The sequence below is a fragment of the Chrysemys picta genome, chromosome 6 (assembly GCF_011386835.1).
Source record: "Chrysemys picta bellii isolate R12L10 chromosome 6, ASM1138683v2, whole genome shotgun sequence".
NCBI lineage: Eukaryota > Metazoa > Chordata > Testudines > Emydidae > Chrysemys > Chrysemys picta.
This window is the reverse complement of record NC_088796.1, coordinates 48,584,142-48,608,183: the sequence shown is the minus strand read 5'-3', so window position 1 is coordinate 48,608,183 and position 24,042 is coordinate 48,584,142. Positions and strand designations below refer to the sequence as shown.

General features: G+C 42.1%; 1 protein-coding gene across 19 annotated transcripts in view; it reads left to right on the top strand.

Moving 5' to 3' along the window:
- Positions 1-24,042, top strand: part of FCHO2 (FCH and mu domain containing endocytic adaptor 2) — a 211,664-nt gene that overhangs the window by 141,661 nt on the left and 45,961 nt on the right. For 14 of the 19 annotated variants that reach the window (XR_010602191.1, XR_010602189.1, XR_010602190.1 and 11 more), the window contains 6 exons: positions 3,845-3,902; positions 12,471-12,646; positions 13,485-13,496; positions 17,346-17,370; positions 18,921-18,963; positions 21,507-21,601. Coding sequence is in view for 16 of the 19 variants with exons in the window: in XM_065599080.1 (XP_065455152.1) it covers positions 3,845-3,902; positions 12,471-12,646; positions 13,485-13,496; positions 17,346-17,370; positions 18,921-18,963; positions 21,507-21,601 (409 nt within the window). In the remaining 3 variants the exon portion in view is untranslated. Of the gene's footprint in view, positions 1-3,844; positions 3,903-12,467; positions 12,647-13,484; positions 13,497-17,345; positions 17,371-18,920; positions 18,964-21,506; positions 21,602-24,042 lie in introns of all 19 variants that reach the window. The other 5 variants (XM_065599088.1, XM_065599090.1, XM_065599091.1 and 2 more) reach the window with 2 other exon arrangements.

Below are 24,042 nucleotides of genomic sequence, written 5' to 3'. Positions count from 1 at the left end.
TGCTAGTGAAGGCAGGGAGCTGGACTCGATGACCTTTCAAGGTCCCTTCCAGTTCTAGGAGATAGGATATCTCCATTAATTTAATTTAATTTTGTGGATGTAAAAATTTCTCTTGGTTTTATCGGCAGTATCAAAAAACTATGTTGATTAATATTTGCACAGGAATTCTTATCATAATAACTGTCTGAATGTACTAGTCTTAAGGAAATGGTAACTGGTAGCAAATTTAGGCAATTAAATGACCACTGCTACATCCTTTTAGTTCTGAAACTTTCCTCAATCTATTTTGCCTCTCTCAACTTTTTTTTTTTTTGGAGAGGGAGGGCAATGGAGAAAGAGTATTAAGAGTATTGACTACTTATGCCCAGGCTTCTTTCAATCCATGCCTTGATTGCTATGAGATGAGGCTCTGTCAATCAAAATAAAATTGTAAAAGGTGAGGCTAAATTAAAAGTAACATTTTAATATACTGGATTCCATTAAAATGTAAACATTTACCACCAGATGCTGCATATTTACTAAATTATTTCATATTTTAAGTATAGGAAAAAAACTGTAGTATCTCTGAGACTGTGGTAACTATTGGCAAATAAATATTTTTAAGGTGACCACCGAGGCTATGTTGGTCCTTTGAGGAAAAAGTAAACAAGGTAAACTTATACTCATCTTTTGGGACAAAAATATTATTTATTGAAAAGTAAAATTAGAAAACCTAAAAAACTCCTTAAAATCAGACTCTGACTTCTTGCTGATCCGGGATCTATTTATTGAAATTAAACATTAGAGAGATGCTGTTGAATATATTTCTCTACTTTTGCATTTTATTTCACATTAGTAGCCTCTTGGAAACTTTAAAGTAACAGGGCCTTTTCCATTTGATTGGTCTATGTTCACTTGGCAAATCTTGCATCTACTACTCCATTTCCAGGGTAAATAATGCAATACAAGAAACTCCTTCTTAAATTAACTACTGAAAACAAAACTATCTGTAGGGTTAGAAAGATTCATATTTTCAAGTGCAGGCATAAGGATGCATGACACATGCACGCACAATCTGTCAACAGTTTTGATGCTCCTTATTTAGATTTGGGAAATTGGACAATTTTGACTGTGTATGTATTCGTTGGTAGTTCTTTATTATAGTCAAGATAGTCACATCAGAAATGAAATTATATATCTTGCAGGAATATTTCATAGTGATGTTTTTATTCTCCTTTGTTAGAGAAACATGTGACAGACAACTTAAAATAAATGTGGGTAGTACAGGGAATGATCTCTAACCAGAAAAGCTGCAGCATTCTCAAATGAAATATACATGGTTCTGCACAGAAAGTTGAACAGATTAAAGAGAATTCACTTAAAGACTCCAGAAAGATAGCCAAGACGTTGTCTACACTAGACACATTTGTACATTCTAAGAACCATATGGTCCCCAAAGCCCACTCGTAAAGTACAGTGTATCCACACACAAGTGCTTCAGTTTATGTGCATGCCAAATACTGTTTGAAATAAAATTAATTTCAACACATCTAAATAAGTTTAGTCTAATCCCTTTCAGCCTGTATTGGGTCAGATATAGTGTTAGTATGAAAATGGTTCAGATAGTCATCCTACTGCTGACCCATAAAACAGCTGCAGCCTTTTGAAATTTCTCAGAATCCAGTGCCTCTAGGAAATATTGCTGTGAACTGTGGGAAAAGTATAAAGAGGGTGCTGCAACTGAAATTGTTTCCAACAGCTCTAATGTGGACAATGGGGAAAATCTGCAGAGAACAAGCAAGCATTGCTGCTACGGTTATTCTGATCATCTCACTAGTTCAGTCAGGATTGGTTCCGTTTTCCTGTGTAAACATGGCAGAGGTAGCTACTGGAGAATGAGAGCCCAAAAGAAAACCCAGAAAATCCCCTAAGTGACTTAGGGGATTTAGTGGTCATACTGTGAAAACATTGATAAACAAGATGTAAATAACTAGTAAGAGCCACCAAACAATCAATTTAAATTGAAGAAATCCTATGAATAACATTGAAAACTACTGAAATAGGTAATATTAGGTAATAGGTAAAAGACCCTCCCTTTGACAATTTCCCCAGATTGAATTTTTTCCAAAAATTATAATAAAATAATAATAATAATTAATAATTACTTTTACAGCAGTGAGTTTGCAGCTGCTCTGCATTATCCTCTCCCATGCTTTTTGCCAAGAAAGTAGCAAGTGTTCTTAGAGGCCTTCTGTCAGATTTCCTGGCCTGACTTCTTGCTGCTTTGCGCTCTTAACTGACAGACTTCACTATCAGCCTTTAAATGGGTTATGAAAGAATTCTGGAGTCTGTTTTTCTTGTTCCTGGATTTTTCTTAAAAAATTTTATTGGAAGATTGTGGTCTACTAATTCTCCATCCTCCCCCCGTCTCCCCCTGTTTCCCCCCCTCCCCCAACTGCTTCCTGCCACCTGCCCTTTTAAATAGAAAGGGGAGGGGGCGGGAAAATAGAAAAATTGATTTAGAAAATAACCTTTTTTCCTAGTGGTTGTCTGTAACAGACCATTAAATTCACTTCCTTTTCTGCCATCACAAAGTTTCCTTTATGTCTTGGATCAATAGTTTAAAAGATTCAGGATGAGGAAACAATGTCTTAAGTCCTGCCTCAAAATTTTTGGAGCAAGCTTCTAATGCCTGTTTAGTCAAAGTCATATATAAACTACTTTCTTGTTTCATGCTCTTTTCCTCTCGAGTTTCGGTATTTCAGCCAAGTGTGTAACCAATCGACTTGTTAAAAGAAACAATTTAGCATCCTAATCCTAGACTGTCATTCTTTTTTTATAAGGGATTTATAAGAGGTCAGATTTCTACATTTTAAAAATCTCCCTGTCTTGCAGTTTTCTATAATGCCTATCAGTATAATGTCTAAGCACTTCACACACAAATTAAATCTGCTTGTAGAGGTCACTAGTGGACTTAAAGGAACTTTCTGCTCTTCTCCCCTCCTTGGATTAGCAGGCTCTCTTTGAGTATAATTTTATAAGGTTAAAACTGTATGGCTAAAATTTTAAAAAATAAATGCTTAAAGTGTTTTTAGTCCTGCATAAATATCGTGATTTTCAAAAATGATGAAAACCCAGCAATTTCACCTTAAATCATTGGGAACTGCTATGTGCTCAGTATTTTTAAAAATCAGAAAACTCTTATGTTGGTACCTAAATAGGGATGCAGGAGCCTGATGTGAGCTTCCCATTTTTAAAAATCTTATCCATATATTTTAAAACTAATGAGAGGAAAATCTTTTGTTAAAGTAATGATACAGGATTGCTACCAATGGGAAAAGAAATTACGTCCTGCACCATCTAGATTTTTCTTAGTTTTCTATTCAAGTATTAACTTACCAGTCTGTATATTAATTAGAGTGTGAGATCCTGCAAAGTCAAAGCCTGCAATAATGTAGCTGAAAGAATAGAAGTAGAAATTGGGAAAAGATTTGAAAACTGTGGGGCCAGGAAAATAAGTGCTTTAGAGTTACCACTGCAGGCAAATAAAGTCAATCTGTATACATTGCATTTTGTTAAAGTTACACAGATAACTCCAGACCCATTAGCACTTATTTGAAATGTGAAATCTGAACTGCCAGCGAATTTCTGAGCCATGGAGCATAACTGGAAATAATTGCCTAATAATAATAATGGGTAACTGTCACAAACTGTCATACTGTAATTTTAATCTGGCAACAGTGTCAAATAAGTCTAAATTCCTAAGTACAACAGTTTCAAGTAAAAATACATTATTGTGATTGTACATTTCAGAGGGATAGAAGAGTTTGTCAGTGCCATAAATTTTCTTTTTCTTTCTTTTCAGAACATTCCTGATGTAGATGACGAAGGGTACAGTATTAAACCAGAAGCAAGCCAGAATATCCTTTTATCTATTGCAAATATATTCGGGTGGGATTGTTGTAGGGGGGCAGAGCTTGGCAGAGGGAACTTGGTGCAGGGGGGGGGGGGCCCAGATTCAGGGGGTGAGGCTTGGGTGGGGTGGGTGTTCCGGGTGCAGGGGGATGGGGCTCGGCAAAGGGGTCTGCTTATGAGGGGAGTCTGAACGCAGGGGAGTTGGGCGGATGGGAGAGCAGCTCCCTGTACAGTGACCCCTCCCACTGCAGCTGAGGAGTGATGGGGACAGAAAGAGGGGGTGCAGAGCTTCCTGCAGCCAGGCGAGGTTCCTGAGGGTGGGTCTGACTCAGCCCCAGACTAGCAGCTGAGCCCGGCACAGAGTAGGAGCCACAGCCCCCCACAGTAATTTACTTCACCAGCTGCTCTGGGCACCCAAAGCGATGTGCCCACACTGCTGGTGAGGGGCGCGTAACTGCTCTTGCGGCTTCCCTTTGCTTCCCTGTCAGAACACATTTTTCTATGGGGAAGCAAAGAAATCTACGGGTGACATGAATTCTGCACGTGCACAGTGGTGAAGAATTCCCCCAGCAGTAAGGACCTCTCAGGGTAGTTAAGCGCTATAACATACCCCCTAGGGAGTTTGTGGAATCTCCATCGTTGAAGGTTTTTAAGAACAGGTTAGACCGGGGTGGGCAAACTTTTTGGGCTGAAGGGCCACATCTGGGTGGGGAAATTGTATGCAGGGCTGGGGCAAGGGGATGGGGTGTGGGAAGGGAGTGTGGGGTGTGGGAGGAGGTGAGGTGTGCAAGAAGGGGCTCAGGGCAAGGGATTGGGGCAGAGGAGGGGTGCGGGGTGTATGAAGGGGCTCAGGGCAGAGGGTTGGGGTGCGGACTGTGGGAGGGGTCTCAGGGCAGGGGGTTAGGGTGCACAAGGGTTGGGGTGCAGGAGAGAGCTCAGGGCAGGGGGTTGGTGTGCAGGAGGGGTGTGGGGTGCAGCAGGGGGCTCAGGGCAGGGGGTTGGGGTGCAGGAGGGGTGCAGGGTAAACGAGGGGGATCAGGGCAGGGAATTGGGGTGCAGGAGGGGTGCGAGGTGCAGGCAGAGGGCTTAGGGCAGGGAGTTGGGGGGCGGGGTGCAGGAGGGGTTCGGGCTCCAGCCCGGCGCCGCTTACCTAAAGCGGCTCCGGGGTGGCAGCGGCGCACGCCAGGGCCAGGGCAGGCTCCCTGCATGCCTGCCCTGTCCCCGCGCTGCTCTAGGAAGCGCTGCGGCCCCTGGGGAAGTGGGGGCGGAGGGCTCTGCGTGCGCTGCTCTTGCCGCACCTCCAGGTATCTCCCCCGAAGCTCCCATTGGCCGCAGTTCCCAGTTCCCGGCCAATGGGACCTGGGGGGGGGGCAGTGCCTGGAGGCAAGGTCAACGCATGGAGCCCTCTTTCTCACCCCCCCCTACGCCCCCGGGGGCCGCAGGGACTTGGTGCCGGCCACTTCTGAAAGCAGCGTGGGGCCCATGGCGCCACGGGGGGCAATCCCGCGGGCTGGTTCCAAAGCCCCGAGGGGCCGGATCCAGCCTGGGGGCCGTAGTTTGCCCACCCCTGGGTTAGACAAACCCTATCTGTCAGGAATGATCTAGTTATTACGTAGTCCTGCCTTGAGTGCAGGGGACCAGACTAGGTGACCTATCGAGGTCCATTCCAATCCTACACTTCTATGATTTTATGTGACCTTGAAACATCTCTGACTAACTTTCAAGGTGATGGGTGTTTTGCTAAATTAAAAAAGCTGTTTGCCTCCAGGATTGTCTGTTCCACCCGGGATCTTGGAAATTCTTCAGCCCTTAAAATCTGCAAGCTTTTATAGTCATCCAGATAATATGGTGCCAAAGGCATCATTGCCATTTCCAGAGACTGAGAGGAGATGGCCACTGGTGCCTGAGGGTATGTCTATACTGCAGTTAGATACCTGTAGCTGGCTTGTACCAGCTGATGCAGGCTCGCAGGGCTAGGGCTGCGGGGCTGTTTAATTGCAGCGTAGACTTCTGGGCTTGGGATGGAGCCCGGGCTTTAGGACCCTGTGAGATGGGAGGGCCCCAGAGCTCGGGCTGCAGCCTGAGCCCAGAATTCTACACTACAATTAAACAGCCCTGCAGCCTGTGCCCTGTGAGCCCAAGGCAGCTAGCACAGGCCAGCTGCACGTTTTAGTTGAAATGTAGACATAACCTGATTGTCCTCCTCTCAGGGTTCTTTTTCCTCCGTAGGCAAGCAGCAGACACCTCCGATTTGGTTGACTTAATATGCATGTGTGTAGAGAGGGTACATCATACATCATTTGAAAACGTATTATATCTACTTTAAGATGAAGTATGATCTGGAGCTCTCAAGTGGTGCCGTTACCATAGAAATGGGGATAAAGAATGACTATCAATATGTTAAAATGACGGCTTTGAAATATTTGCATTCTTTTCTGTTAGTTTAATGACGCTGATGTATTATTCCAAGACATAAAATTGGATTTCTTTCTCACCTCAAAGCATCACAACACAATCTAAAGGGTAAAACAAAATTTAATAATAAATTTGTACAGGTATCATTGAAATATACTAGCTCTGGTGACATTTCTAGTCAACATCACTATCATCATCTTGTTCATCATTATGACCTCTCTCTCGAGTGTGTGGGTTACCACAGTCTTCATTGCTTTGGCACACAGTTCTGTGCAGGGAAGATTGTTTGGATTACACACACAGTTGATTTTCTCAACTTTTCATGGCAAGTTGGATCTGGATGTGTTAAGTTTTTCAAATTCTGTACACTGCATAAGAGACTCTGATTGCCCCGGGTGAGTAAGTAACTTTTCGTTCCCAAGCTTCAGTGATATTTCTTGTTATGCTGGGTTATCTGCAAACTGTTCCTGAAATATCACTATAGCCATTGATTGGAAGATGTTCTTTCTTTCTTTCACTGGTCTCTGTGTGGATGTCTCTATTATCATCTCCTTCATGGATGAGATTTCCACTAGTACGAAGTGGTACAATTCCATTTGGAATGAACACCTCCCTGCAGTCTTTCGACTTCATTTTTTGCAGCACTAGTGATGAACTGCCTCATCTCATCATAATGGATGCATAATCCATGAAGATGTCGTATGTCAGTTTCATTACAAGATCCAAACTCATGGTATAGCTGTGCAGTAGGGCTTACATGCCGTAGTATGATAATTTTGGGACTGTTAAATAGTATGCACCCCACAATTGAGAAGCACCTTCTTTGAATGTCTTCTAAAAGATGATACTCTTTGCAGGGTGAATTATATGCCTTTTTATCCATCAACCAAAAGACAAACTCCTGCACCAGATGGGGCACAGGTAGCTCACATCTGTAAACGACAATCATGTAGCTTTGGCTAATACTCTAAGGCTTTCATTTTGGGTATTTCAGACCAAAGGATTGAAGTGGCGTTATACAAAACCAATTGTTCATTTGAAAGCTGTTCATTAGGCTCACTCACCAGAAGAACATCTACAAAACATTTGGATGACTTAAGTTCCTGGCTTCAGATTAGTTTCAACTTGGATAGAATCAGGTAGTGTTATTGTGCTGCATAGAACAAAGATAGATGTGCCTTGTCCATGCTATGCATGGAATGAAATGACAAAACCATAGTGATCTTCTAATTTTGCCTGTAATTTGCTACTGGAATAGCTTCAAGTTTCTAGGTCTGAGGGAGGTAGGCTTTATATTTTTATAGCTGGTTGGACAAAAGAAAAGCCGCCTTGTTATACATAAGATCATTCTCTTTCTCCAATCAGCTGATAAGATGCAATGTCATAAAGTGACTGTATTGTTGACCTATAACTAGATGGTTTTGCCTTAAGATTTGTTTTACTGACGTAGAAAGAAAGGCATGTTAACTCAAAAAGTGCAGCATTAGCAATCAAGCCTTTCACAGATCTTTTGCGCAGCATGTCATCATCTCCTCTTTGAAGTGCTTGCCTCCCTTAGGTTGGTTATCTCATACGTTTTTGTTTTTATTACATTTCTTGTCTTTCTTGTGTGGTGTTTTTTTTTCCCAACCAAACAATGCAACAGGACTAATTGCTGGAGGATGTGCTTGCTCTCGTGGCTATAGAAGCAGGTTAACGTGATGCTTTCTGATGAGTTTCAGAGTCTGTTTTCTTTCCTGGGTTCAGTACAACTCTGACATATCAAGTTCAACTTGCTTGTGTATTTCTGAAAGAAACCTCTGTGACAGAGTACAGTAACTCCTCACTTAAAGTCGTCCGGTTAACATTGTTTCGTTGTTACGTTGCTGATCAATTAGGGAACATGCTCGTTTAAAGTTGTGCAATGCTCCCTTCTAACGTCGTTTGGCAGCCGCCTGCTTTGTCCACAGGAAGAGCAGGAAGAGCAGCCCATTGCAGCTAGCTGGTGGGGGCTTTGAACCAGAGTGGACTGGCAGCCCCCCTATCAGCTTCCCACTCCCCTAAGTTCCCTGTGCAGCAGCTGCCAAGCAGGCCATCAATTGCCCGCAGTTCAGCTGTCCCTCCCCCCACTGCCATGTGCTGTTCCTGCCCTCTGCCTTAGAGCTGCTCCCTGAGACTCCTGCTTGCTGTAGGGGGCGGGGGGGAGGAAGAGGTAAGCTAATGTCAGGGTGTTCCCCTCCCCCTGCTCTTGCACCCCGCTTACCCCATCTTCCATAGAGCGGGGGGGGGACACACGACAGGGCTGAGGATGGAGGGAGCTTGCTGGCAGCAGCTGTGGTCTTTTGTCTGGTGAAAGAAATTTCTCTGGAACCTAACCCCTCATTTACATTAATTCTTATGGGGAAATTGGATTCGCTTAACATTGTTTCGCTTAAAGTTGCATTTTTCAGGAATCTAACTACAACGTTAAGTGAGGAGTTACTGTATTGGTGGCACATCATCTAAACTAGAAAACTCATCCAGTAGCTGCAAAGACAGTTCATCTCTCCTAACTTCTGCTGCCTGCATCACGAATTCTGTCCAGCACTGGTGGTTTTTCACAGTTTTTCATTCCTTTGACTTTCTTGACAATACATTTCTTGTTTGTGGAGAGTCTTTTTCTCTTTGATGTAAGGGGGCTGATGTCCTCCATGTCGTTTTATACTGTAACTTCCCTGTAGAGGTAAAATTCCCAAAGTATATTACTAGCATAACTACCACCATTTTTCATCTTATACAAGTATACAGACTTGTGCTAAATTAGATATAAATTAGATCTATATGATAGTATTACAATTGCCATTTTTGTTTAATGAGCCATTTGTTTGAAGCCCAGTAGGAAGCTCTGTGTTGTTATTTCTAACACTAATACTGACTTGCACATAAGAGTCTCTGAATTAAAAAGCTGGTTTGTAGAATGTTTCAAAGGCTAGTACTGCATGGATAGGCAATTACAAATTAAAACCTTCTACCTGGCAGACTAGATGCCACACTGTATGTACAGAAGCTTACAAATGGAGAGGCATTACATTAGGAATTCACATACATTTATATCTACCCACTATGCAGTACAAACTACTGTGTAATCTACTACTACTGGTGCACAGTCTTCAGTGTGAGACTGATCTGGTCAGCACTTTTAAATTGAAAATATATAAAACTATTATAATCACTTGTGAGAAACTGACAATTAAGAATATATTGCAAAATGTTGATGATCACCATTTTTGTCACATTCTAAACAGCTTCTTCATTTCTGGGGGGGTGAGGGAGGGAAATACATCCCCATGCCAAAACAAATAAAAAAAAATATGTTGTCATTTGGTAGCTTCGGCCAATAATTTCAACACCTTAATGTAGTGTTTAACTTGAACAGTAATAACTATAGTTATAGTCATGTTGCTGAGTTTCTGGAACTGTGCAAAAAATGACACTTTCCCATTTTGGGTACCATTGTTTCACCTCGCCTGCAGGCTTACAGCACCACTTGACAGCTCCCCATCAGACCTCATCTAAATGTACATAAAATAAACTTTCAAATTATATTTGTTGTGGGTGTGTGTAGGGATAGGTACATTAAACTCCAAAAATATGTCCCTTTTTGGAGAAATGCCACACGCCTACAGGCAGTTCATCTAGAAGCTAGGTATCTTGAGGAGCTGCATGAAGCTGCACTGTTTTCTGCCTCCTGTGCTTCTCTCTGTGAGGTGATGCATTCAGGGTATGCTCTTGATATGGACATCTGGGGCTCCAATATGGCCGTGAAGGAATATTATAAGGAAAAGGAGTAGGGGCCCAAAGAGAGAGCAGAGAGGAGGAACTGAGCAGCGGTTGTCTAACAATGTATATTTGCATATAAGGGGCAGCAATAGCTGGTGTCTGTCATGAATTCTTGGCAGGTTCCAAGTGTTATTAACTGGAAGAGTTACTCTTCCCAACAAAGATACGTACGAAATGTTCAGTAATTTGAGAGTCTTGTACCATGGGATGTTCTCTCTTACACCTGTCTATGAAGACCTCCCTCTTTGTGGCAGTCACATTTGCTAGGAAGGTGGAGGAGATGGGGGCTCTTACAATGGCGCGCACACACACACACACCCATACTATTTTCCACTGTGTCAAGGTATTCCTTAGGATACAGCCTAAATTCCTACCAAAAAAAGTGTTAGATTTCCATATAAATCAGGTCATACATCTACCTACATTTTTTTCCTGAGCCCCATGCTAATCATGGTGAAGCTACGCCACATACCCTTCACGACACAGGACCCTAGCCTTTTAACTTCAGTGAGTGAAACCTTTTAGGTCCTCTCCTAGGCTGCTGCTATTCTTTGACGAGAGTGTCCTTCCAAAGATTATTTAAATGGGTTTCAGGGTGTATTAGGCTCTGATATGACCTAGCTAAATTAGATCCACCAGACAGTATTATAGCCCATTCTGGTAGGTTGCAGTCAGCCTCAGCTGCTTTGTTGAGAAGCATTCCCATAACGGATCTCTGTAAAGCTGCCACCTAGGGCTCTTATGCATACCTTTACTAGACATTATGCTTTAGTGGAAGCATCTAAAGCAGACGCTTACTTTGGCAGAGTTGTTTTGCAGTCTATTGTGAAGACTCAGAGCACCTACCACCTTAATTAATTCACTGCTTGGGAGTCACCAAGAGTGGAATATGTATGTGGACCAGCACTTGAAGAAAGAAAAGTTATTTACCTGTTGCCATAGGGTAACTAGTCCCTGTGGCTAGATTAAGCCCAGCACTCCTGTACCAGAGCAAGTGAGTCCAATCCAGCCAATTATAGAGGGCTGGGCTACACCTGAGCCTATAAAGGGCTGCGAGTAAGCAGCTGGGCAGGAAGGACTGAGATAGGCTAAGCGTTGGGGAAGAAAAGCTACACTGGAGTGGAGCTAGCTCCTGTGATGGGTCCCTGGAGCAAGGGCCAGGGGCTCAGGGAAGCAGCCCTGATGCTGGGAGGCTGCCAGGAGCTGGAGTGTCAAAAACTCCTGGGAGGGATGGCCCTGAAGCCTGGGGTCAAGGCTAGAGTTAAGTCCCTCTGTTATGACAATAAACCTTTTTGACTGAGGTCTTTTCTATATTACCCACTGGATCGACGGGCTGCGATCGATCCAGCGTGGGTTGATTTATTGTGTCTAGTCTAGACGCGATAAGTTGACAGCTGAGCGCTCTCCCGTCGACTCCGGTACTTCACCAGGGCAAGAGGCACAGGCAGAGTCGACGGCAGAGCGTCAGCCGTCGACTTACCACGGTAAGTAGATCGAAGTAATGTAGCTGAAGTTGAAGAACTTAGATCAATTTCCCCCCCCCCCACCAGTGTAGACCAGGCCTGAGACTGGGCATGACAGCGCATGCTTTGGAGCTGGGGAGAAGCGACAGCCCTGATGACACCTGTACACTAACAAGGATCCTTTGAGATGATGTCCACATATTCCTCAACGCACTCTTCTTTGGAGTCCTACAGTTGGATTCTGCAGTGGAGGAGAAATTGAGGGACAGTTGGTTCCTTGTCACCTTTTATTCCCTCAGGACAGGAGCATGAGCACTCTCAGAGCACATGTACAGATCCAATGGACATTGCTAGACAAAAGACTCCAATCTCAAGCGCATGGAGTACATACACACCAAAGTGGAATAGATATATCTTGAATTCCAGTTACTGTATTATTAAATAACTTATTTACAGAGGGGCAGAAATGATTCAGAGGTTTGGTAACTTGCCTGTAGTCACAGTGTGAGTTGGTGGCAGAGCTGGGAATAGAACTCAGAAGTCTTAGCTCCATTTTATGCTCCAACCTGCACTGCAGACAAATTAATACTACTGTAGAGCCTAAATTTTTCCATTCTGGTCATTTGTGATTTTAAATTTGTAACAGTAAAGTTGCATTAACATACCTTCTGCATTTGTTAGATGCTTAGGGTGAAAGCATCAGTTTAAAGTATGAGTGTTGGCAAACTGTGGATGGTGTTTTCAAGTAGCTATTGTCAGACACTTTTTTAACTGTTAGTTTTATGCATGAATAGTGTTTACTTGCTGCAGATGTATATGTTGAGGAGTGTATGAGAAACTGATTTATTCATTATATAGGTGACACTAAAATATCAGTTACCTTAACTGAGAAAAAACATACCAAAGAGAACCATTTCTACTCATCCAGTGATTCTGACTCTGAAGATGATGAACCGAGGAGGTTCCATGTAGAAATCAAACCTGTACAGCCAAATAATAGCTCTCACTACACTATGGCTTCATTGGATGAATTAAAAGTATCTATAGGGAACATCACTCTTTCTCCAGCAATATCTGTAAGTAATTTGTTCCATATATTACATTTAGCAGAGAAGCAAGTTAATATGTTCCTTACATTTTGTTTCACATTAACTATTAACGTTACTCTTTGTTTCTGGGATTGATGTTAATTCCAGGTGTGAGATGTGCTCCAGGGGACAACCTTTACAAATGAAAGGAAAATAGTGACTATTATCTTCTCCCCAAGCCCCCTGCAAATATAACCTCTCTATTCTGAGATCCATGTTTTGGGTTTAAATTGCGATGTGTTGGGGATTATTTTTAACAGATGGATGAGATTTGTATTGGATCATAAGTGCTTTGAAGCTAAGGGGATGAGTACTATAGAAAACCCTAAGATGAGGGGTATATATTACATTACATTGCAGCTTGCTGTGTTTTATTCCTTAGGATGATAGAGTGATGCTTTTGTATTTAGGATTAACATTACGGTTGAACCTTATAAGTGATATCAGCGCAAAATGAAAGTTAGAATAAAAAGGCGTGTACATTAAAGCAAATATTTGACGTACAATCTTATTTTTAAAAAACTAGGTGAAAGTCTGTGCTGGCATACCTATGTCATTCATAACATGGGGGGGGGGGACCTAAAAATGGCTAAGAACTTAAAAACTGGATTGTAAAAAACCACAAATCCCAGTGATGATTGAACCTGGTGATATTTTAACCAAAAAGAGCAGTCAACCTGCTTCTAGCTGTTTCCATCACTTCATGCTGACTCAATAGACACTCTAGGCTTCAGAGTGACACAAAGGCAGAATGTCAGTCCTGGAGTCTTATTATATAGGTATATTAATCATGTTTTCCCCTTTTTCTTCTGCATGCTAATACTAGAGACACAGTCCTGTAAGTACAAAAATCCTTTTTTTTTTTCTATTTTTAAATTTAAAAACGAAATAATTCTTGTTTAAGGGAGGAAGCAAGTTCTAATGGTTAAAGCACAAGACTGACTCTTGGTCTGGGTTCTCTTCCTGGATCTGTCAAACGCTGGCTGGGTGATCTTGTGAAACTCAGTTTATTCATCCATGCTGTAAAATAAGCATGGGTGGCAGGTATCAAAGGCAGGGGAGGCTGAGCCTCCCCAAACAGTCTTGCGTGGCCCCACCCATGCTCCACCCCCAGGTCCCTTCCTGCTTCCCAGCGCTATGCTGGGGGAGGGGGGGGCTCTTCTCCCTGCCCTGGGGCTAATTGGGGCCAGCTAATGGGAGTTTGGGGGGGGTCTGCACCGTCTGCCCACCTGGCGTTCTGAGGCTGGGGGAGGTGCACCACCCAGCTGGCACTCCAGGGCACAGCGCCTGGCACTCCACGGTTGAGGGAGATGGGGGTGGGCCTTGTCACCTGCCTGGTGCTCCAGGGCTAGGGGAGGGGCACTGCGTTGCCCACCCGGCGCGCTTCTATGGGAGTGCAGGGTGTTGGGCAGAAGGGGCAGGCCGGACCAGGGGCTAGCCTCCCCAAGCCCATTTTGATTCAAGTATCAGTAGACTTGCAGTAAATACAATGAAATTGCACTTAAGGAACTAGCTAAAGCAATCTCAGAACTATTAGCAATTATCTTTTGGAACTCATGCAGAATAGTTGAGGTCCCAGAGGACTGGAGAAGGGCAATTTATAGTTACCTGCCTTTAAAAAGGGGAATAAAGAGGACCCAGGGAATCATAGGCTAGTCAACCTAACTTTGATACCTGGAAAGATACTGGAACAAATTATTAAACAATCAGTTTAAGTGCCTAAAGGATCATAGGATTATAAGGACTAGCCAGAATGGATTTATCAAGAACAAATCATGCCAATCCAACCTAATTTTCTTTCTTTGACAGATTTACTGGCGTAGTGGATGGGGGGGGGGAAGCAATAGATGTAATATATCTTGATTTTGATAAGACTTTTGACACAATCCCACAATACATTCTCATAAGAAAACTAGGGAAATATAGTCAAGATGAATTTACTATAAGGCTGATGCACAACCAGTTGAAATACTATACTCAAAGAGTAGTTATCAATGGTTAGCTGTCAAACTGGAAGGGCATATCTAGTGGGGTCTTGCACGGGTCAGTCCTGGGTCCTGTACTATTCAATATTTTCATTGATGACTTAGATAATGGAGTAGAGTGTGCTTATAAAATATGTTAATGACACCAAGCTGGGAGAGGGGTTGCATGCACTTTGGAGGACAGAATTAGAATTCAAAATTACCTTGACAGATTGGAGAATTGATCTGAATTCAACAAGATGAAATTCAGTAAAGATAAGTGCAAAGTACTTCATTTGGAAAGGAAAAATCAAATGCACTACTACAAAATGGGGGATAACTAGCTAGGTGGTAATATTTTTGGCAAAGATCTGGGGCTTATAGTTAAGGCTGCAAGTTTGCGTCAGAGGTCACGAATTCCGTGACCCTCAGTGACTTCTGCAGCAGCCAGTGCACCTGGCTTGGGGGCAGCTCAGGCAGCCCCTGCGCCAGGCGCACCGGCCCCTGCTGGGGCAGTCTCAGGCCACCAAACCCCCTTCCCCTCCAGCAGCAGAGTTTGGGTATGGGAGGGGGCAGAGGGTTGGGGCATGGGATGGGGTGAGGTGGGCTTTGGGTGGCGCTTACCTGGGGGGTTCCCCGGAAGTGGCCACATCCCCCTCACTCAACTGCTAGGCGGAGGCGTGGCCACTGTGGGCTGCCTCTGCCCAGAGCACTGGCTTCACAGCGCCCATTGGCTGGGAACTGCAGCCAATGGGAGCTGCAGGTGGAAGCAGTGTGCTGAGCTGCCTGGCCACGCCTCTGCCTAACAGCTGAGCGAGGGGGAAGTTGCCAGTTCCGGGGAGCCCCCCAGGTAAGCGCTGACCAGAGCCCACCTCACTCCATCCCGTGTCCCAACCCCCTCCCACACCCAATCTCTGCTGCTGCTGGGGAGGAGGTGCAGAGTCAGGTAGGGAGCCTGCCAGCCCCGCCAACCCCCCTAGCACCAGCGGGGGTCCCTGGCTGCGTGCCGTCCCCCCCTCCCCCCAGCGGGGGACTCAGGCCACCCTCCTCCAGCACCCGCGGGGCCCCCAGGCAGCCCTCCCCCAAGTTTTATTCACAGGTATTTTTAGTAAAAGTCGTGGACAGGTCACGGGCCATGAATTTTTGTTTACTGCCCGTGACCTGTCTGTGACTTTTACTAAAAATACCCGTGACTAAAATGTAGCCTTAGTTATAATGGATCACAAATTGAATATGAGTCAACGATGTGATGCAGTTGCTAAAAAGGCTAATTTCATTCTGGGGTGTAGTATCAGGTGTATTGTATGTAAGACAAGGGAGGTAATTGTCCTGCTTTACTTTGCACGGGTGTGGCCTCATCTGGAGTACTGTGTCCATTTCTGTGCACCACACTTTAGGAAAGATGTGGACAAATTGGAGAGAGTCTTGAGGAGAGCAGCAAAAATGATAAGAAGTTTAGAAAGCCTCACCTCTGAGGAAAGGTTAAAAAAACTCGGCATGTTTAGTCTTGAAAAAAGATGACTGAGGGGGACCTGATTAACGGTTTTCAAATATATCAAGGGCTTCAAATATATAAAATTGTTGTCCATGTCCTCTGAAGATAGGACAAGAAGTAATGGGCTCAATCTGCAGCAAGGGAGATTTAGATATTAGGGAAAACTGTCTAACTATAAGGGTAGCTAAACTGTGGAATAGGCTTCCAGGTAAGGCTTTAGAATCCCCATTTTGGAGATTTTTAAGAACAGGTTGGACAAACACCTATCAGGGATGATCTAGGTTTACTGGGTCCTGCCCCAGTACAGGGGGCTGGATTTGATAGCTTCTCAAGCTCTACATTTCTATCATTCTGTATACTTCAAAAAATACATTATTTCAATACTATTTCTTTTTAGCTTTCTGTACCTAAGAACATGTTTATATGTGTTCCATATCCCCTTGGTTCCAATACACAGTATGTCTGTGTTTACACTTATGGCATTGTAAAGTACAGGCACTACACATGTAGCTACACGTGGCAGTACAAGGCTCTGGTAGCAGGACGCTACACTACTAAAAATAGTGGGAGGCACTTCTTTGGTGAATAGAGAACCATGTAGGGTATATACTGAAGGGGTTCAGACATGCAGGGCACTTTCTCAACTCTATTCACCCAAGCCAGACCTCACCCTCTACCACTGCTGTTTATACCCATACTGTCTGGGTGTGCAGTGTGTGTGCTCTACATGCAGACTTGTAGACTTACTTTTTGAAGGTGCTCCAGAACTGCTGTAGTGTCAGCTAGCTGACTTTTGCTGTATTCATGGTGTGCTGCAAAGCCTAGCTTTCCAAGAGCAGTTGCTCTTAGACTGTTTTCCACTCACCCCCATCTCTCCCTCAACTGCCAACTGCTGACATGCTGCCAACTCAGCTTGCTCTTTTTCCACAAGCCTCCATCTTAATTTCCCTGCTTCGACTCCCACCTTCAAACTCCAAATAGCCTTTCCTGCCACCTTGCCTTCTGCCAGTGCTCCCTGTTCCTCTGTTCTCCTCTCCTGCCTGCCTTACACTCACTTGTAGCCTGCTCATGTTCTGTGCCCTTCCCGAGCTTTACACTGTCTCCCCAGCATTGAAAATAAAATGATGAATGGGAGGGGGTATATGCTAAATAATACTGTGCCATTTAGTTCTTTAGTAGATGGTTAATAAAAAATGTTTATTTGTATTATTTTTCATTTCTATTTTAGGCTCAAATGAACAGGAATTCACCTAGTAAGTGCAAACTTTAACTATTAGGGTATACTTTGTATTTTTCTTATCAAAATCTTTATATTTAGCATGAAAATTTAATTTCCTGATTATGATCAATTTTTATTTTTGTATTTTAAATACAAGAAAGATGCCTGTCATCAGCTCTTGTTGCCATAAAAATTAATCATAAAAAATAAATTTACAAAAAATAACCACCCAACAGATGTATTAAAACTTGAAGAAAAAATGTTAAATGAACATTACCTGCCAGTGTTTCAAAGCAGTGAATGCGGTCCACCCAAAGATCTTAATGCATCTGCCTTCCTAGCTCTCCCCAAAAGTCCTAGCATCCTGCAAGGTTTAATAGATTCATGCTGTTTGTGATCAATGATCGGGAATAAGTTCCAGAGCGAAGGGGCCCTCATTGAAAACATTCTATTGTCAGTCCTGTGTACTGAGTACTCTAGCTCATGTCCCAAATCCCCAAACCAAAAACTCCTCTTATTCCGCTGTCAAACTTTCTCCTTCACCCCATGTTTTGTTCTCCTGCTGCATAAAAAACAGCAGTTTGTCCCAGTCCCGTGATCAAAAAGTGTGCTCCCAGCCACACTGTTGAGTCTCAGCAGGAGCAGGGACTTAGAGGATGGAGTCCTGGTGAGTGAGGAGGCAGACCAGGCCAAGCACCTACTGAGCAGCAGTGGAAGAGTGTCAGCTGCTGTCCCCTTGCTGGATTCTGGCTGGAGCAGTGGGAGTTCACTCTTAAAATGGAGAATCCCAATCAATGGAGGAAAGGCTGGGTGAAGCCATGATAGCGGTGATTACAGTCCCTCAGAAAGGAGTTGTGCTTTAGAGTGCTGTTTAATAAAGATGTGAGAGCGGACTCCCATGCATTTTGAGTTCAGTTCCTCCCCTGACACGTACACAGTGTAAATTACCTCAAAGGCGGCCATGATGTGAAGTAGTCAGAAAATAAATTTGAAATGCTGCATGATAATACTGTTCAATGATAGCTCATTAGTATTAGCTTTTGAAAGAAAATGCAAATTACATGGCCCTTATTTTGGGGAAGAGTAGTATTTGCTTCAGGAAATAGCAACTAGCCTTTTACTAGTATTATCTTGTTAGTATTCTAGATGCTAAAGAATTAAAATGTTTGTTTTTAAGTTGTTTCATGTTCACACTTTAATCCACTTTTCCTGGAAAACTTAGATGACCAGTAACATCTGCTAAAAATGAATGGTTTTTCTGCTGCAGTAGGGACTTAAAACTGCAAAAGAGTGAAGTTGACCTATGTTATGTCCCATAAAGATATACTTTCAAAGGACCAAGACTTTCTAACAAAAATCATCCTTCATTTTTGTATGTTAAGCATATTTTAGGAAGTATTTTAGAAGCAGCTGACTCATAACATCACATAAATAACACTAACTTCATCCTTTCCATTTCCTTCTGAATTATTTTCATTGCAGCTATTATCATTCCAGATTGTTTTTTATCATGAAGCTGAATGATTTTGTTTATCAAATTTCATGGCTTTCATTTGTCATAAAAGGTTGTTTTTTTTTAATTAGGTGAAGAGTTAACAAAATCAAAGCATTCTGCCCCATCTAATGAGTAAGTTCCACATTTAAAATGTAGGCTTTACATTGAATTCCATTTTTGTGGGGGTTTTGGTTTGATACAGGATTGAGAAATTCATTGCTAGACAGGGCTGCCCAGAGGGATGGGCAAGTGGGGCAATTGCCCGGGGCCCCGCGAGCCCTGACCCGACGGCGGTCCGGGTCTTCGTCAGTATTTTGGCGGCGCGGGCCCTTCGGTGCTGCCGAAGACGTGGAGCAACTGAAGGGCCCCCCACCACCGAAATGTCGCCGAAGACCCAGACCGCCACCAGGTGAGCACAAGCGCCGCAGCTCCCCTGCTTTGTCTCAGGCCCCCTGAATCCTCTGGGCAGCCCTGTTGCTAGACTTGGCTATCCAGTTTAGGCTGGATAGCTAGTGATTCCTAAGAAGTGAGAACTTATTCAAAATTCTTTATTTAAAAACTGGAAATTTTATCCTATCCTCTTCCCTTCATGGGCATGCCTTTTTTCCACCTGTTCATTTTCTTCATTGTGATTGTCTCAAATAATTATTTTACAAATGTTATTTTATATTACAATTATTAAAAATAATAGAAATTGGTTAACATTCTAAATTAATCTAGAAGCTACCATAACTTTTAGGGAATGCAAGTTTGATAGGATCAAGATTTGGGCTGGTTCACATACAAGTTTTACTGAAATAACTAAATCAGTTTTAATTAGGGCTGTCAAGTGATTAAAACAATTAATCCCACTGCTAAACAATAATAGAATACCATTTATTTAAATATATGTTTTCTACATTTTCAAATATATTGATTTTAATTACAACACAGAATACATAAGCGTACAGTGCTCACTTTATATTTATTTTTATTACAAATATTTGCACTGTAAAAAACAAAAGAAATAGTATATTTCAATTCACCTAATAGAAGTACTGTAGTGCAATCTCTTTATCCTGAAAGTTGAACTTACAAAAGTAGAGGTATGTACAAAAAAATAACTGCATTCAAAAATAAAACAGTGTAAAACTTTAGAACCTGCAAGTCAAATCAGTCCTACTTCAGCCGATCGCTCAGACAAACAAGTTTGGTTACAATTTGCAGGAGATAATGCTGCCCACGTCTTGTTTACAATGTCACCTGAAAGTGAGAACAGGCGTTCGCATGGCACTGTTGTAGCTGGCATCGCAAGATATTTACCCTAAAGATATTTACGCAACATATTTATGCTAAAGACGCACGTTCATTTTCATAATCTGAGTCAGATTCCACCAGCAGAAGGTTGATTTTCTTTTTTGGTGGTTCAGGTTCTGTAGTTTCTGCATCGGAGTGTTGCTCTTTTAAGATATCTGAAAGCATTGTCCACATCTCGTCCCTCTCAGATTTCGAAGGCACTTCAGAGTCTTAAATCTTGGGTCGAGTGCTGTATCTATCCTTAGAAATCTCACATTGGTACCTTCTTTGCGTTTTGTCAAATCCACTGTGAAAGTGTTCTTAAAATGAACATATGCTGGGTCATCATCCAAGACTGCTATAACATGAAATATATGGCAGAATGCGGGTAAAACAGAACAGGAGACATATAGTTCTCCCCCAAGGAGTTCAATCACAAATTTAGTTAACGCATTATTTTTTTAACGAGCATCATAAAGCATGGAAGCATGGCCTCTGGAGTGGTGGCCGAAGCATGAAGGGGCATATGAATGTTTAGCATATCTGGTACATAAATACCTTGCAACGCCGGCTACAAAAGTGCCATATGGACGCCTGTTCTTACTTTCAGGTGACATTGTAAATAAGAAGTGGTCAGCAGTATCACCCGTAAATGTAAACAAACTTGTTTGTCTTAGCAATTGGCTGAACACGAAGTAGGACTGAATAGACTTATAGGCTCTAAAGTTTTGTTGTTTTGTTTTTGAGTGCAGTTATGTCACAAAAAAAACCCTACATTTGTAAGTTACACTTTCACGATCGAGATTGTACTACAGTACTTGTATGAGGTGAATTAAAAAATACTATTTTTCGTTTATCATTTTTACGGTGCAAATATTTGTAAAAAAAAATAATATAAAGTGAGCACTGTACACTTTGTATTCTGTATTGTAATAGAACTCAATATATTTGAAAATGTAGAAAAACATCCAAAAATATTTAATAAATGTCAATAGGTATTCTATTGTTTAACAATGTGATTACGTGCAATTAATTTTTTAATCGCAGTTAATTTTTTTGAGTTAATCACGTGAGTTAAGTGCCATTAATTGACAGCCCTAGTTTTAATTAACATATTTTGTTGAAAAAGGAAATAGGACACTTTTATTCTGAAATAAGAGTGCCCACACACAAATTTGCACCGAAATAACAAAAAGTGTAAATTTAAAACATTTCATTCTTTTGGTGAAAGTCTGTGTGTGAACCAGCCCTTTGACCTACATTTATCCAACAGAATATTTTTATGTGGCAGGGAGGTTCTCATTAGATTGATTACAGCACACAAGTCACTTCAATAATTCGGTTGTTGTTATAAATATGTATGCTTTGTATTTATTTTCCAATTTTAACTGTTACAATAGGAAGGGGAACAATGACCTCCTCGCCTGGGATCTACCCTTTGCCACTTCTCTTGATTCATCTTCTTCAGCTTCACTGACATCCTCAGCCTCATTAGGTAAAATATTTGATACTAGAAATTATATTTTAAATCCTAAATGTTTATTATAAAAATCTTCTTTGGGGTTTGTTTTGTTATTTTATTATTGGAAGGGATTTGCATTAGAGAGAATTGCAATGAGAGAGTTTTGAAATATGATCTCTCATTTATATGATATAACTTGTATGTACAGCAGGATACAGCGTGTTAGAATGTGGATTACTATAAGTAGTTGTGTCCATTCTTTAAGCATCTGAATAAACTGAAGGCAGAGTCCATTTTTTGCTAGTACTGTGCACAGCTCTTCCTATTTCCTCTATAATCCACCTACTTTTACTGGGTTCCCTAAGCACTACTTTTTCCCTGGGTTACAGTCCAAATAATATATGGGGCTCTTCCTGCTCCTTCACTTGTCTCTCTTCATAGGAAAGGATTCTCCCCCTTGTTTCTTTTAGGTCAGTGTAACTGGAGCACTGCCTCCAGAGCACCCTATTGTGGTCTGAGGTGGCCTCGTAGGCACCCTGCCCCCAGTTTCTTGTATTCTCTGCAATGATTGACTGACTACCAGACCTGGGAACAATATCACCCTTCTGTGGGGTCTGACTCGTTACCTCTTTTACAGAGTATAAAACTCTTCGTTAACCCCACAAGTCCAACTCTTCTCCCTGGTTCTGGAGTCCCAGAACCCCTCCCCCAAGGGCCCATGCTACAGTTCAAGGAAACTTCTCCTCCTAGGGTCAGGAGTCCCACAGCAGTCCTTGTTGGGACTGTGTTGATTCAAATAGGCTTCCTCTCCTGGGTTGAGGAGTCCCATAGCCCTTCTGTTGTGGCTGTGCTGATACAGGCCAACTGCAGCCTTCAAGCAGCTTTTCCAGCTGGCCCCTCCTTACTTAATCCCCATCTCCTTGGGCTGGGACAGGTCAGGAGGCAGCCATCCTTCCCCTGATGGTGTATGTCCTGTTATTAGAGAGAAGGTAGCATATATGCTGCCCTTTCTCCCAACCAACCAGGAGGAGCTCTGGGAAGGAGGGGAACCTTGCTCTACCTGCACTACAAGGCTTCTGGTTCTGGGTCCTTAAAGAAACAGTAGCCTGTGTTCCCACCAAGCATTAATTGTTCCCACAGGGATTATCTTCCTTTCTCTCAACACCTGCCTTTGTCCTTTGCTAGGCATTTGTCCACTCAAAAAGTCACAGGAGCTTTAAAGGGGCACATTATGGAACAGGTTGACTGGCCCGTAGTCCCTACTACCCTTAAAGGGACAGTCAGTAATCCTGTTACAACAAGATTAATGAAGAACTCAGATCCTCCTTTTTTAATGCTAGTGCCATTCCAACTTTTCCTCTCCATTAGATCTTATGCATGGAAGGGCAAAAAGGAAGCATGCATGCATAGGTAGGAGTAATCTGTGTAAGGAGTCATTGACATTGCTATCACAATAATTAATTATAGACATTCTTAAAATGAAACCTATTCTTACCTTGCCTACATGCTTCTTACAAATTGCTTTGACTTTAAAATAATGAATGGATTTTATTTTTCTCTATTTTCGGGTCCCTTGTAGAAGGACCCTATGAAAAACAATGGAAACCAACTGCAGGAAGTACCTTGATGGGTTGCCCATCTCCTTGCATGTGTCTATTGGGCTTTTAACTTCATAATGTAATGTAAAGATTTAATAGGTGTGGTAATTAGACACTTATTGATCACCACATCTGTTAATTTTAAAAAATACATTGTTAAAATCTAAGTTTACCTTAAATTAGGTCCCCTGCAACGAAGTTAGGCAACCCAGCAAGGGAATTTCCTGCAGTGACATCCTGCTATGCATCACTGGATGTTTCCCATAATGATCTGATGTAAGGAGAGAAAAAAATGAGCCATTGTTTTTACAATTTTGAAATTATGATTTCATGCTAATCTTTTGGTTTTAAGGACGTCAAAGTATTCTGTTTTCAAACTTAAATCTGCTTGTTAGTGGTGTAAACATTTCCTTTATTCAAAAGTTACGGTTATTTCTCTTCAGATGTTACAAAAATGTATTTTTACATTGAACTCGTGGTATGATCCTTGGCGAATACCTTTATTTAACTAATTATTTTAATGGAACATGGCATTGAAGAAAGAGGAAAATTTTAAGAATCTTTGGATATCCTTGCATTTGCCTGTAAATGGTTCAGTGGGTCACAATTATCTAGACAAATTACTTTTGTTGCAATAGGTTATTGTAAGAAGTATTCCATGTTTAATTATTAAAGTTGATGCTCTGAAAATTTTCACATAACCAGGAATAAACAGCCAAATTAAGCGTTTTATTTTTTTATTCAGTTAAGATCAAGCTTGATATGAATTTTGAATATCATAGCATTTTACATGGTTTCCAGAAATTTGGGTTGGCTTTCTGTTGTTGTGAATAGTTTGCTCAGGACACTTTTATTACTATTTTCAAAGGGGCGTCT